General features: G+C 39.3%; 1 protein-coding gene across 1 annotated transcript; it reads right to left on the bottom strand.

The window, feature by feature from the left end:
• Window positions 1-775: 775 nt before the first annotated feature.
• Window positions 776-15,108, bottom strand: LOC135472579 (programmed cell death protein 7-like). Its single transcript, XM_064752139.1, has 9 exons — window positions 13,957-15,108; window positions 13,338-13,472; window positions 12,557-12,646; window positions 9,284-9,415; window positions 7,994-8,132; window positions 7,187-7,299; window positions 6,397-6,520; window positions 5,003-5,090; window positions 776-3,961 (listed from the first exon to the last, which is right to left on the bottom strand). Exons 1-9 carry the CDS (start codon window positions 14,887-14,889, stop codon window positions 3,841-3,843), a joined length of 1,875 nt encoding a protein of 624 aa, XP_064608209.1. The 5' UTR covers window positions 14,890-15,108; the 3' UTR covers window positions 776-3,840.
• Between the last annotated feature and the right edge of the window lie 198 nt (window positions 15,109-15,306).

Raw genomic sequence — 15,306 nt, forward strand, 5'->3', positions numbered from 1 at the left:
CAATCATTATCAAATACTTAAAAAAAAAAAAAGAGAGAGACAAAGGAAGAGCCCCTAAAGAGACCAAAAATAATATATCGTATTTTAATCGCATCGGAGAGATAATTTTGAAAGTTTTGTAAGCACAACTGGTAAATCTAGAGATTTATTTATTTGATTGGTGTTTTACACTGTACTCTAAGAATATTTCACTTGTACGACCACAGCCAGCATTATGGTGGGATGAAACCCACAACCATTCGCAGGTTGGTAGAGTCTCTAATTTGAGTCATTCAATTTGTGTAAGTGTAGAGTTCTGTTTGATCTAAAGCAAGACGTGCCTCTGGTTTTGGGCGAACCCGACAGCATCTCACTGAAACCATCTGTCTAGGTTTCCTCCACTGTGCCAATTTAATCCACTTAATCTCTTCAAATACTATGTGTATCTCCTGCACAGCTTTTATTTTGTTTTGAATGTGGCATACACAGTAAATGCCAGGATGATTTGAGTGCTTAATTGTGGTGTGTTCCACCTGACTACATATTTAAGTAATTTAGGCCAAATCCTACAGAAAAAAAAAAAAACGGCTGACACAAAATTTATCACAGTGTTGCACGAAGCCCTCTTAACATTATGATCCCATAAATGCCATGGCAGCGAATGCCTACAACGCTGGTTGCTGCAGTGCTGATGCCCACATAAAGCTACGTGTAGGAATACTTCATGAATCTACCAAAGAGCTATTGCTGGTTTCTCTTACTGCCACAGGATAAGAGTATTAAAGAAGATAATGAAGATAATTTTGTCTGTAATTATGCATGTAATGCATAACACATTATTTGACTTGTTTAATGCCATGCTCAGGAATTTTGTATTTACAGAATTGGTCAGGTATGTGTAGAAGCAGTTAAAGTGCCTGGGGTAAACCATACCAGAATCTATTGCTTATTGTTACCAAGGCCACACAGAATTGCCATGACCTGCCGAATCCACAAATTCCCTAGGACCAGTTATTCGAAAGTGTATTAGCTAATACCGGTATTAAGACATATTTTAAATTCAAAATTTTAACCATCCTAAGCAACTAATGCACTTATCCAAAGTCAAAGTCTAAGAGCAGCAGATTTACTTCACATTTAATATACTGTTATACAATTATTTTTGTCTAAGGACAAAATGGAAGAAAATGGAAGTTTAATCTGGTTTTAATTCTTAAAACAGTTTTGAACAACCAGGCCCTGTAGAGGGTTGGTGTTGAACCCACGCCTACATGTAGTGTGTCCTAGCAATTAAAGGACACACATCTTCAGCTATGATTTGCCACCAACACAATCTTTGCAATTATTTTATTGGATTCTACTGATGCAATAGCCATCCAATTTATAAATGGAAGAAACCAGGATTTGCCAAAACCTCTGCATTTTGCCAAATATCTGATGATTTTGGGGCTTATTATTCTAAGTATAACATTTCCTGCAGCCTACCCTACCAATTTTCGATTTGTTTGTTTGATTGGTGTTTTGAGAAGCTAGGAGCACTATCTGCTTTTCATGCATTATCACACTAGATTTGTAATCATGGACATTGCTGTAAAAAGGAATTTACAAGTCGCGTGGTCTGTCTGGCCGAGAAAATCCAGTAGTGCACCTTAATGGTTTTAAGCTGTATTCAAGTGTGTCACTTATACAATAGCAACCAGCATTAGGGTGGGAGGAAAACTGGCAGAGCACAGGGGGGGGGAAAATCCACAACCATTTGTGGGACGCTGGCAGACCTTCCCACATACACTCATAAGTCCATCATGAGATGGATTCGCAACAACTGCATTGAGGCTCTCAAGTTATGAAGAATAAGTCTGGGCAAAGTGTCTTCAGTATTGCACTTCAAATTGAAAATAAAAAATTCAAAATGAAATTAAATCTTCTTTAACCTACTAAAGTTTACAAAATCACTGACTGCCCACATACTACTGTTCATACACATGAAAAGTTGCAGTTTTCACGAGATTATCAACAAGTCATGATTTTGTTCAGCCAGGCAGTGGGCATTCAAAATAGATTAATTAACTAAGTTAATTCTGTAAAGATTTATGTTTGACAGGACTGGTTTCTAAATATTTTCAAAATTCAGTATCAAATTAAAACCTTGAAAGTAAAGATCAAGGGTATCACGTGATGATATATTTAGGCTCCTTACCTTGGCTATAAGCAAGTGTGTTGTGAGTCACAAGAGTCTAGTGTTTATTAAAATGTAACTGAGACATTGTAATGATCTTCACTGTTCTTTATCTCAACAAAATGTGATGAGTCATGGTCTTGGTAAGAGTACTCCTTACTCCTACAAGTAGGAATAAACTCCTTACTCCTACAAGTAAGGTGTTGGGTAGGTGCATATATATAGTGCACTATAACTGAAAGTAAAACTGAAGCCTACTGCTGGCGCTTGAAAGGAAAAGAAATGCAAGATATTTCAAACACACTGAAGAAGTTCTCTAAATATCACAGAAGGAAGAATATGAAAATAATATCTTTGCATTATACTAATTCACAACACTGTGGCAAAGAAATATGAAGATAATAAACAAAGGATTTTGTTGTAATTCCAAGAAGTCATTAGCCCAATCCAAGGTTTCTTGAAGATTTGTGAACTGTTATTCATGTTTGACATGGCAACATGTGCCCAAGCGGAAGATGCTACGGAAGATGTCACGCACATTACAGTCAACCACTTCTCATGACTTGCCTGGTGACACAACTCCAGGCTTCCACTGGTCACACCTGGTACTGTTTGATGACTTTTGCCATAGATGCCTTAGGACATCACTCTCAGCTACCAATGGCCACACCCATTACTGCCTGATGACATCAATCAAAGTTTCCACTGGTCACACTTGGTACTGTTTGATGACTTTTGCCAAAGATGCCTTAGGACATCACGTTCGGCTTCCAATGGCCACACCCATTACTGCCTGATGACATCAATCAAAGTTTCCACTGGCCACACTTGGTACTGTTTGATGACTTTTGCCATAGATGCCTTAGGACCTCACGCTCGGCTTCCATTGGCCACACCCATTACTGCCTGATGACATCAATCAAAGTTTCCACCGGCCACACTTGGTACTGTTTGATGACTTTTGCCATAGATGCCTTAGGACCTCACGCTCGGCTTCCATTGGCCACACCCAATACTGCCTGATGACATCAATCAAAGTTTCCACCGGCCACACTTGGTACTGTTTGATGACTTTTGCCATAGATGCCTTAGGACCTCACGCTCGGCTTCCATTGGCCACACCCATTACTGCCTGATGACATCAATCAAAGTTTCCACCGGCCACACTTGGTACTGTTTGATGACTTTTGCCATAGATGCCTTAGGACCTCACGCTCGGCTTCCATTGGCCACACCCATTACTGCCTGATGACATCAATCAAAGTTTCCACCGGCCACACTTGGTACTGTTTGATGACTTTTGCCATAGATGCCTTAGGACCTCACGCTCGGCTTCCATTGGCCACACCCATTACTGCCTGATGACATCAATCAAAGTTTCCACTGGCCACACTTGGTACTGTTTGATGACTTTTGCCATAGATGCCTTAGGACCTCACGCTCGGCTTCCATTGGCCACACCCATTACTGCCTGATGACATCAATCAAAGTTTCCACCGGCCACACTTGGTACTGTTTGATGACTTTTGCCATAGATGCCTTAGGACCTCACGCTCGGCTTCCATTGGCCACACCCAATACTGCCTGATGACATCAATCAAAGTTTCCACTGGCCACACTTGGCACTGTTTGTTGCCCTGTGCCATAGACATCTTAGGACATCACTCTTCCACTGGCCACACCATCTACTGCTTCATGACTGACGCCCAAATACCACTGGACGGTTCTGCTGGCCACACCCAATCCTGTGGGATGGTACTGCTGCCTGGTGTGTGCTCCGGAACCAAAAACATATCCCAACCTTGTCTACAACAACAACAACAAACATATACAAACTTAAACACAGCAAGCTGCAACACATTTGTTTCACATGTGGCTACCATTTATCTTACAATAAATGCGAATGACAGATAACACATTTGCTCACTAAATGCTGTTACTGCTGTCTGTCTTAGGCTGTTAGGGTCTAGATTAAGACCTACATGTACATTTGAAATGAAACAAGTATTTTCTCGCTCTATCTAAAGTCCTGTAGGGCAATGTACATTTTCAACACAACCGCATACCAAATATTCCACAATGTTTCTCCAGATGATGTTCTGTATTCTATTCTTGGTTAATTTAAAGGTCACATCAAAGCATCACAAGATGAACACAGGCAAGACATACCAGCCTTACACACCTGAAACACTATTGTTTATGATTACACAAACAGCTGTTCTTGATTTACATGTCAGAATAGTTTGAGAAATATAAACATGTAATTATTCTTTTATAATCAAATGTGACACACACAGTTAAAGGGTTTCATCACTGTCAAAATGTCTGCGTCTTAAAATCAAGGCCATTCTATAAAGATTCAGACAGCCCATACTCTGTTATGCTTTCCTAAATTGTACAAAAATGACAGGGTATCAAACCTGCTATTGTACATTTCCGATAATGTGGAAACAAAAATTTTCTCTCCTTTCCACTATTGTCTTGAGTGATGTCATGCATGCACGCACCGAGTCACCCATCGCTGATGCATAGTCACAAATGATGCTGTACTTTCGAATGCCACTGATGGCAGTCCTATTCAATATCCTATAACGAATATTATCACGTCCCACCAGGAATATTTTACATAAAACTGACGAATATTTTGTTTTTGATGACTCTTCAGAGAGTTATCAATTGCAAATCCTTCTAAACAATGGTGTTCCATAGCTCTGTTCCACACGATTTTTATGACATAATTTTCATATTTCTACCGAGTTTTTATTGGGACTGGAGTAGCACTTTCAAATGGTTATAAAAACACAACAGTTTGTTTGTCGGGTTAACCAAAGAGGGGTTGTTTCTCACCTGACAGAGACCAAACTCTCCAGGCTGGTCTCTGCTTGTCTGTAAAACTGTTTGTAGAATAACAACGGGTCCCCCTCCAGCAGTTTGTCTGCGGGTGAGAACAGATGTGTGTCTGATGACAAAAACATGACAGAAAACAGTTTGTCTGTGAGTCAGAACACAAATATCAGGCCATAGTTCCCAGAACACAGCAGAATTTTTTCTGCAGAATTTTTTACAACATGGAAAATTTGTTTATTAGTGAGAAGATGTCAGCTCAGTTTTCAAAAGTAATGTGTTGTAGATGAGAACATGATCCAATCTCATTATGTTTGTGTAGGTTATTGATTGACAGTTTGTTGTTTGAAGAATTAATGAAACAGTACTCTGTAAGGATGGGTGCAAAAGTTCAGTATATACGCTAATAATACTGAAATAAATCTGAAAAAGTTGAACACAGTTATTTTGCTTTTTTGTAGAGACATATTTTCTATCATGTAAACATAATGCTATTATATGCAGATTCTTTGTTCAAACTCAAGAATTTCTGAAATGTACCAACACAAGTTTCAGTAGCAAATAATACAACTGCATTATGCCTTTAACAAAGCCCACATCGAATTGAACCAGTTAATTTAGTTTTTAATTATTATCTGATTGGCGTTATACACCACAATTATGGATGTATTTATTTGATTGGTGTTTTACGCCATACTCAAGAATATTTCACTTATGCGACGGCGGCCAGCATTATGGTGGGAGGAAACCGGGCAGAGCGTGGGGAAACCCACGACCATCCACAGGTTGCTGGCAGACCTTCCCACATACGCACCACAATGAAGAATATTTCACTTCTACTGCAGACAGCATTATGCTGGGAGGAAACAGATCACCTTTCCGACATGTCTGATACATCACCCGGGGATTTCGCACTTCAAACATCCTTTTCATAATAAGGATTTCTGAGGAATATACTCAAATCTGTCACAGTTTACCAAAGTTTCACTCACCCTACCGATGCATGAGAATTAAACAGTGGGATTTATTTATATCATATTTAATTCTTCGTCTCCTCCCGGTGTGAATGACTCGAATATTTGCTAACACAGCAGGTAAGAGCTTCATCTTTTAAAGATTACAAGTCTTCAAAAGATTAAAAGCTTAGGAGGATTAACTTCCTTTGTCTGATCAAGTTACTGTATTGAACAGAATTTTTGTCATATCTTACAGGTACAAACAAGTTTAAATGATAACACTGTTACTTGAATGCTTGAGTTGTTTTATTACTTGACGTTTCTGTATTGAAGTTTGATTTTCGTTTATCAGTTGTCCAAAAGTTCTGTTAAGATCCCCGAAAGTTTATGCCCGCGAATAAAAAGGCATTAACAGTACTCCTGCTCCGATTAAACACTCACCATCTTTCCCGAAGAGACGCTGCCTCAGTTGACGCTGCTCCCTGCACAGCTTTTCCGCCTGGTCTTGTCGTTTTTTCTCACGCTCTCGTTCCTTCGTCTCTTCTTGCTCAGTCTCAAGCATCACCTGGTGATCAACATCAGCAACAAAACAATCAGAGAAAGCATTTACTGAAATGTCCATGTGATAATATGGACGTGAAATGTGAAATGATGGTGCTGAAATACATGTAGCAGCTTTCTAATTATTTGATTGGTGTTTAATGCTGTATTCAAGAACATTTCAGCAGATCCCAGGGGTGCAGAACTTCTCAGGTCTCTTTGTTTGACCAGGGTGTCATGACGTCATGCTACAACATGACGCCGGTGACCAATATCTAAATAGCACTGTACATTCTGATGCTGCATTACCAGCATAACTGCCTTATACAGTTGTCCTATCTATCCAATTCAACGTAACATAAGGAATTTTACTATCTCACATACAGCTACTGTCGAAGACAGAGTGTTATGGTTAAATAGTGTTGTTCAGACATCCTTGTGAATCCTGGTGTTCCATAGGATTTCCTTCAAATCATTCTACCATTTTCAGCTAGTTTCTTTTGAGAATAAACTAGCTCTTTAAACAAATGCAATCAACCCAGTTGCACAGCCAGACGGGAACAACTGCTTGTATCATGTATATGAACATACTCGTAAGTAACGTCCAATAAACAATAGAACATCACACTTAACCTAAGTCTGTTTTTGATATAACCTATATAAATCTGTATTTCAACCCAATGTATCTTACCTTCAACGTCTTCTCTTCAGTTTCATAAATCTTTGTCTGATTTTCTAACATGGTCAACAAACTTTCTGTCTGTCTTTCAAACTTGTTGTCACTTTCCATCCCCAAATACATCCCTGACGGTCAACAGAAGATAAATGGTCAGCAAGTGCTATGAGACAGTAAAGGTATATAAAGAGAACAATGTCTTGATCCGTTTTGGTTTGGGCACCAAACTAATCAAGCTGAATTAAACCTCAGGAGTGTTAAAGTTAGACAAAAATGTTAGGTTTTAGAAGTTAGAAGTTTTGATTTTCATACAATATTTTTTTCATTCACAAGATTAAAAGCTCTTGGACATCATTAATATGATTTGCAACAGTTTTATTGGTGGAGGAAACCATTTTGCCTGGTGAAAACCAGTCTGCCTAGTGGAAGCCAGTCTGCCTGGAGGAAACCACTAACCTCTGGCAAGTTATGGATGTGACATGCAGATATGCAGGCCATACTGCTGGAAGGCAAGTAGTCTTCAATGAACATTAAGACTGTTAAAACGGTCACACAAGTACCGCCAACCGTTTACTGGACAAATGTGACGGTTTGTTTCCATCTACATGACAGCCATCTGGTTTAGAGATGGAGGGCACTGAAGTGCATGGCATAACCTACTGCCTCGGCAGGTACAGGGCAAACCTCCTGACTGAAAGCTGCAATCAAACTGGCATTACACATCAAAGGCTTGTCAAACAATTCATATGTGTCTTTCCACCTAATCTAATTTCAGGGACAATATTTAACCAATCTTGGTACGCTGATAAAGAAAAAGCTCACCTTTGGTGTAAATTGACCGACATCGTAACTCGCGCAGTTTCCTTAGTCCTTTTATCAGCTCCACAGTCTTGCTGGTTTCCGTCAGCTTTCGCCGCACCTCACTCAGCGTTCGGTCAGCTGCAGCTTTCATTTCTTTGTCCTGTACACAATCAGTTATGCCATTCTTATTTGGTTTTCTCATTTTAGCAGGTTATTTGATTTATTTATTTGATTGGTATTTTACGCCACGCTCAAGAGTATTTCTTGAGGTGAGTATAACAGTACTGTACTGTTAAAATTACACATTTAACATTAAATTTAATTTCTCAGGCGATATTCCCCATAATTTGGGCTGTTTTTAGGGTATGCTGTAATTTGCGTATGTCTACTACAAGGGTACCACAGTGTCCTTGTATTTGGCCTGTAGTCTGGGTTTTTTTTTTGCCAGTCACCTATATTCAGCTGTCTGTAAAATCTGTCATACATGCTACCAAAATTGTTAGTCAGTGACATATACCAATATAAGCTCTACACATTGATATGTTGGACATCCATATTATTATAAAGAAAATGCATTTAGAATACTTTTCCGACATGTATTTCAAAATGTTAGAAACTCCATAAGCTTGGTTTTGACACCAGGAACTCACTGCCTCGGGTGTCATAATTATTCAAAAACAAATGGCATGCTGGACAATGCATGTGGAGAGTAATTTGTTTCACAATGGCTGTACCAATAAACAATTAGAAAACACTCCACACAGCGACACAGCCTACACTACAGTCTCCGGGGAATAGACTGTATTGTTTTTTTAGAACAGAACTTCCTAACATCCAACTCTAAAACCATACTACCGTCAGATCATACAATATGAGAGATGAAATAAACTTAATTTATTAAGGTAGTGCATACTAAAAAGTGTAAGCAATTTTAAATATGACAGTGTCAGAAACAGGGCTTACATTGAAGTCATTCAGTGTTTAGGTGACTTGTTTCGCCCTTCGTCAAAATATGTTGAACTCCACCCAATATCCAGCATGCCGCTGGTTTTCGAATAATTATGACGTCACCTCAGGCAAAAGGTTCTTGGTGTTGAAACTGAGCTTATGCAGTTTAACATTATGAATGAGGGAGAGTGTTTTAACACTCTTTCTTTCCAAAAATATGGACTTTTAACATATCCATGAGTAGAGCTTGTGTTATTACAGGTCACTGACTAAAGGCAAATGTGGTCGCTGTATATAGGTGATTGGATAAAAGAAATACACTATAGCTGTTGCATGAGTCCCCACAGATTGTGATCCCTGTACCTGTTTCTCCTGCTCACTTTGCTGCAGCAGCCTGTTCTGTAGCTGGTCTATGCTCCGGTGCAGTGCCTCTCTCCTGACCAGGGCTGCCTGTCTGTCATGATACTGTTCCTGTCTCTGCCTCTTCAGTCTCTCCTGATCACAAACACCAGGTATACCAGTCAGATCACAGCACACAAATCACAGCTAATCAACCACTTCACACTATATGTACACCTTACCACTACATCTATAACTTACCACTATAGGTTAAACAACTTTTTAGTCATATCACCAAGAAGAGTCACTAGGTGTGTATACATTTACTGTGTCTTCTTGTGGCAGGGCCAGCCCATGCTGCCAAATGCAGCCGTCACTGAAGTATCATTCCGAAGACACCAGACATGACACACCGCCGGGGCCACATTATACTGACACCGTTCCAAAACAGTCCTATTTCCTGGCTCTACCCTCTCAGTGCTGAGTTCCAAATGAGATAGTAACATGTATCATTTGTAAAGCCTTTGGTATGACTTGACCAGGTAATGTACAGCCTGCTACAACAAGTATAACTAATAACCCATCGATGAGGTCAAACATCCTGATTTTAGATTTCTGAAAGATTTAATAAATGTTTACTTTTTCACATGCTTTTTTTTTTAAACTTTTTACCAAAATTAGAGAAAATTCTGAGGATGAATCTATGTCAATCCACAGTAAGATGTCCAAAATGTCATACGCAAAGCAACGCTTGATGAATATCATGATTCTTGCAGTGCCCTTAACGTATTCGTGCAAATGCTTGAATCAGATAAATTTAAGAACTTAGGAATGACTAGGCTGGCTGACACCACCCATGGTTACATGTATTCAGTAAGCTCTTGAACAGCAATAAGATCAAAGGATATGTATGATGGTTAAAAAGGATATAACAATGGCTTTGTGGATTAAAGTAGTGGTGACAAGAACGCAGCCTGAACACACCGTGAGGACAGGGGACGTGCATATCAGGAACAGATCCTCAGCTGTGGTGAAAACAAGGCAAGGCTTTAACACATCTTCCTTAACATGTATCTACACCACTACTGAGTTAATGTGTTTAAGAATAACAGATGTCTCTAAACAAATTTTTGTGTTCCAATAAACCTTGAAAAAAAAAATAAACACAAAAGGGAGTACCAGTTGTGATTTCTCTAAACAAAGGAGAATCTGATTTACTGTGTTTACAACCATCATTATTAAGGAATTCAAACCTTTAGTAGCTTGTTGAAATGACCCCAAATTGTGTAGCTTGAAATGAATAAAACATGTTATATAACTGATGAAAAGATGTGAATAAAACCAAGTCTCCAAGAAGATTAAAATTATTTTTAGTAACCCTTTCAGTATAAAGATCATTGTTCAGATTGAGTGAGCAGAATATCAGCATGTGACTTTATGGCCTCTAATATGATGCATGGCACCAAACCGTGACCACTGTATCTTATAACATTAATCAGTGCTACAGATAAGGGGTGTACAGGCATAAATACTTTAAAAAATTAGATGATTCGCTTCTAAACTTAAAACAGAGTGTACTGTGTATGCCCGAAGATTTGTGTGTACGCCTACGTTCCCGAAAGCTAGTGTACATGTCAGATTTAAAGCAGACAGTCCTGCCCAGATCAAAAGTAAATCTCCACAGCGAACCATGTGCTTGATGTTCTCCATTGTATGTTAGTTTTCAGACACTGTAGGCTACAACAAAAGCTCCTCCGCCACCACCCACAGCAATGGAGAATGACTACCATGATATCTGTCTTTGTGACATTCTCGAGTATTTGCCATGAAGAAGATGTAGCAAAGCGTTAAAAATGGTCTTTTTTGTTACTATACTTTAAATTCTGTTTCTACATTGCACAAAATTATCCAGATATGGCTGCTGAATGTCTGATTTCAATTCCCCACAAATCGTCATCGTGGGTCCAGTTCCTGACATATACATGTAACCATGATTTTGTGAAGCTAATGCAACGGAATAAAAAATATCATGAGAACGGCTAGCAACATTTGAACAAAAACACTTCAGATTTATACTATATACTGTCAATAATCAAAGCACAAAATTCCGTAATACAAGTCTTAAGTTGGAGGTCATGTGACCGCCCTTTCCTGTCTTAAACAAAATGGCACATCATGAAAGCTCTGCAGAAATACTCAAACTATGTGTAAAGCTGAAAATTACACAAATCCAACAGACAAAAAAAAAATAGGCAATTCTTGTCTTCTAAGGTACATTTGAATTGAACCTAAATCAACAAACCGTTTTATCATGTTTTGTCCCAAAGGAGACATTTGTTTGTATTGGCCAAGAAATGTTTAAGCAAGTAAAAGAAAGTTTATCTGTTGCATCAGCAGGTTACCATAGGAAAAAAAATAATGCTGCAACCCCTGTTATCAAATCATAACGAATAAAAAGTTGGCCTACAGTATAGGTTAAGACTGACAGTGTGTGAGTTATTGAAATAAACCCCACACAGGTTGATGAGAAATAAGTAAATGTATTCATTTCTCTTGCCGAAGAGCTGAATGATTACTTTATTCAGAAAGTTATGACTAGTTATAAATTTGGGGCCATTTACTTGTACATCTACTAGTAGGCCTATAGACCTGTTCTGAAAGACGGATCAAAAGCTACAGACCACGTGATCTCCATAGTAACAAATGGCATGGGAGAAGAAAACGGTCCTCTAAACGTTATTGCATAGAAAAATGCCTATTTTATGAATTGCTGTCAGTGATTTTGTATCCACTGGATTTGTATAATTTTCAGCTTTCCAGATAGTCTGAGTATTTCTGCACAGCTTTTGTGATGTTATTTTGTACAATTTGGCCTTACTAATTTAACTAATGCTTTAACACTCGGCAGCCATTTTGTTTTCGACACGGAAGGATGGTCACGTGACCTCCAACTTCTGATTCGTCTTACAGAATATGCTATAAAGGAAAGAATCTCTGTACATATTGATCTATGTATACAAGTATGCACATGTGTGTCTTTTCTCCACCCAGTTTCACTTGATCAACTTCACTCTTTCCAGGTGTATTACTGGTGACCCTAGATGGTAAAGTATTAAGTATTTGAAAAAATGTGTCCTGCAGTACTGCGTACTTGGAAAGTCTGAAGTAGCGTACTCCCTCTCTTTCAATGTCAGGATTACCCAAAATCCTGTGAAAAGAAATTATCTGTAGCACTGATTTATTATGACTCTAAAAAGAAAAACACACAGAAAAATAACAGACCAAACTTCTACTTACCCTTTTAGTCTTCCTTTTTTCACACAGTTTTTTAATATTCTCCAATGTCACCTCATCCGTTAAAATCTTGTTAAGTGTTTCCAATCGAAGCTTAACGGGATAGAATCAAATATACAAATCAACCATCTACTGTGGAACACTCTTATCAAACAGAAAAATGGGTAAAATAACTGTGTGGACAAAGGGGTATAGCTCTGCAACCCTCTCTGATTTATTTATTTCTTTGATTGGTGTTTTACGCCTTACTCAAAAATATTTCACTTCTACCACGGCAGCCAGCATTATGGTGGGAGGAAACCGGGCAGGGCTCGGGGGAAACGCACGACCATTCGCAGGTTGCTGGCTGACCTTTCCACCTACCAAACCTCTCTGCAGTCCCTCTCACAAACCTGCATATGCCTAATACTTTCAGAATTACATGTACTGGCATAAAAGGAAAAAGTTTAAATGGTGCAGAACATCCCCGCTAAATTACATATGTTGTGAGAGAGTCAAACACAATGATGGGGGATAGCCAGACATGGAGATTGTATATTTCAGACAGACAAGATTAACATGCCCTGGCAATTTTTCAGGAAAAGACGCCACATTACTAGCACCTTTTTGGGATCAGGTGGACAGGTTCTTTATTAATAATTTTTCATATGTCTAGATATACCCACAAGTATACAACACAATACATTTTGGTTTTCAAAATCTTATGAGTTATGTTTTTAATCTGCATCTAAACTACTACGTTACTGGTCAAAACTGTTAAGAATTTGGGCCAGTTTGAGGTTACCCTTGTCTTCTTAATCTGGTCAAACTTCAGTTGAAAGTTCTCAGATTCCAGATCAGCTTCAATGGTGGTGATTAGGTCTACAAGCTCATCCTTCAATTTAAATGCTTCTTGAAGACAGCACTTAAAGTTGGCAATCTGAAACAGCCCAAGAAAACTTATGTAACCTAAAGAAAAATACATATATCACTTGAAGCTTAGCATTTCCAAAGTTACAGATTATCCTTGAATCTGATTGATTCATTCACCTAACTGGGTTATTTAAAGTATTTTTGGGAAGTTTGTCACGTTTTGACAACAATAGTATCATTTACACTTCTGAAAGTGCATTTTTACATGCCAAACTTTAGGTGAAATAATGTGCTCTCACAAAATATAAGTCCACAGACTGTCAAAAAAATACACTATACACATTCAATAAACATCCCTATATGTGTCTCACAAATTTTATCATAGTGTAGAGTTGAATAAGCCAAGTATGTAGCTCCTCATTTTAGCTAAAAAAAAAAAAAAAACAACTTGGGTTGCTTGCTTTTTCTTCATCTTACATGTGGAGTAAATAAAAATGATACAAAGTTAAAATTTGCGTACTGCAAGCTCAGAGCATTACTGATTCACTCACAGTGACCAGTGTTTTAGCTGGAAGAGGTTTACTCTTTTTATTCAGGCTTTTCAGCCATCCGTCTACCCAGTCTTGGTCCTGTTGCTTCTGTGGAAATTGTTCAGCTTCTTTTCCAAAGGAATCACTTCCAAGAGGCATAGGAGGGCGAAAAACTGTGCCTGTTGTGCCAGAGTGGCTGGGCTGAGAAACAGGATGGGACTGCGAGGGGTGGCAGAGCTGGGGTCGTGAGGGATTGGTAAAGTGCTGTGACTGATACTGGGTGTTGGATGCGATTGGTCTTTGAGAGAAGGGCCTGATCTGTGAAGCAATGGAGTCGACACTTGACATTTGGTGACGGTTAACATTGTTTGATGACTGAAATGCTCCCTGCATGTTTCTAGGTGGTAGTATCCTTGGGCTACCTGTTGAAAAATTTGCTGTATGAACTGAAGTTTGGTTTGTGCGTTGAGGTATGGGATTTGTAAATGGTGGCTGTATCTGATTCCATCTGCCATTCTGAAATTGCTGAAAGCTGCTCTCCACACCTGAATGCGGTGAAGCAGATGTTCCCGGGTGTTGGGGCTGTGTTGACTGATACGGTGGCCGAGTAAGTTGATTTTGTGGCTCGTGTGGTGGTGGCATCGGTGGCCATTGGGGCTGAATTTGCTGATAAGGTGGCTGCAGTGGCACATGTTGGGACTGAGCTGGCCGATATGGAGGCTCAGCTAATTTGTGTTGGCGCTGATTAGATGGTGGCACAGGTCGGTGTTGGAATGGAGTTTGTTGATACGGTGGACGAGCCTGAGGGTGCTGGGGTGGAATCTGCACCGGCGGGAGTTGAGGTTGCACCTGTCCCCCAGTTTCTGGTCTTGTGGAAGCCACCCTCATGGTGGCAAGAAACTGCCCAACTTCCATGCTACTCGGTATGTTTCCAGCCGGTGTCTGCTTAGCCATGGCTTCTATTACAAGGGCGTAGCCTACAGGTTTCTCTACGTGTTGTTGTTGTTGCACTTGCAAATTCTGAACTCACTCCGTCTCATATAACAATGCCAATCTGCAAGATTTTTTAGCACAATGCGCGCAAAAATGACTGAGAAAAATTACATCTGTAACTTAAAAGCTATGTGTCCCTGTCAGCTTTGTTGCGCTTAAATTCACCCAGTCATGCCAGAGGTTTTGGTTCGAAAACTTTGCTGTGGCCATGCTGCTGTTTTCTGGTGAGTCACGTGACTTCGTCCTAGGCGTATCTTTCTTTACACTGTAAAAAACTAAACCATGACAATCTAAAGGCGATATAGTTCACGTGGAATTTTGTCCAGGAAATAAAAGCGGCATGACAAGTACATTTAGATAATGATTTACACGTCAACA

Source organism: Liolophura sinensis, chromosome 8 (assembly GCF_032854445.1).
Source record: "Liolophura sinensis isolate JHLJ2023 chromosome 8, CUHK_Ljap_v2, whole genome shotgun sequence".
Taxonomy (NCBI): domain Eukaryota; kingdom Metazoa; phylum Mollusca; class Polyplacophora; order Chitonida; family Chitonidae; genus Liolophura; species Liolophura sinensis.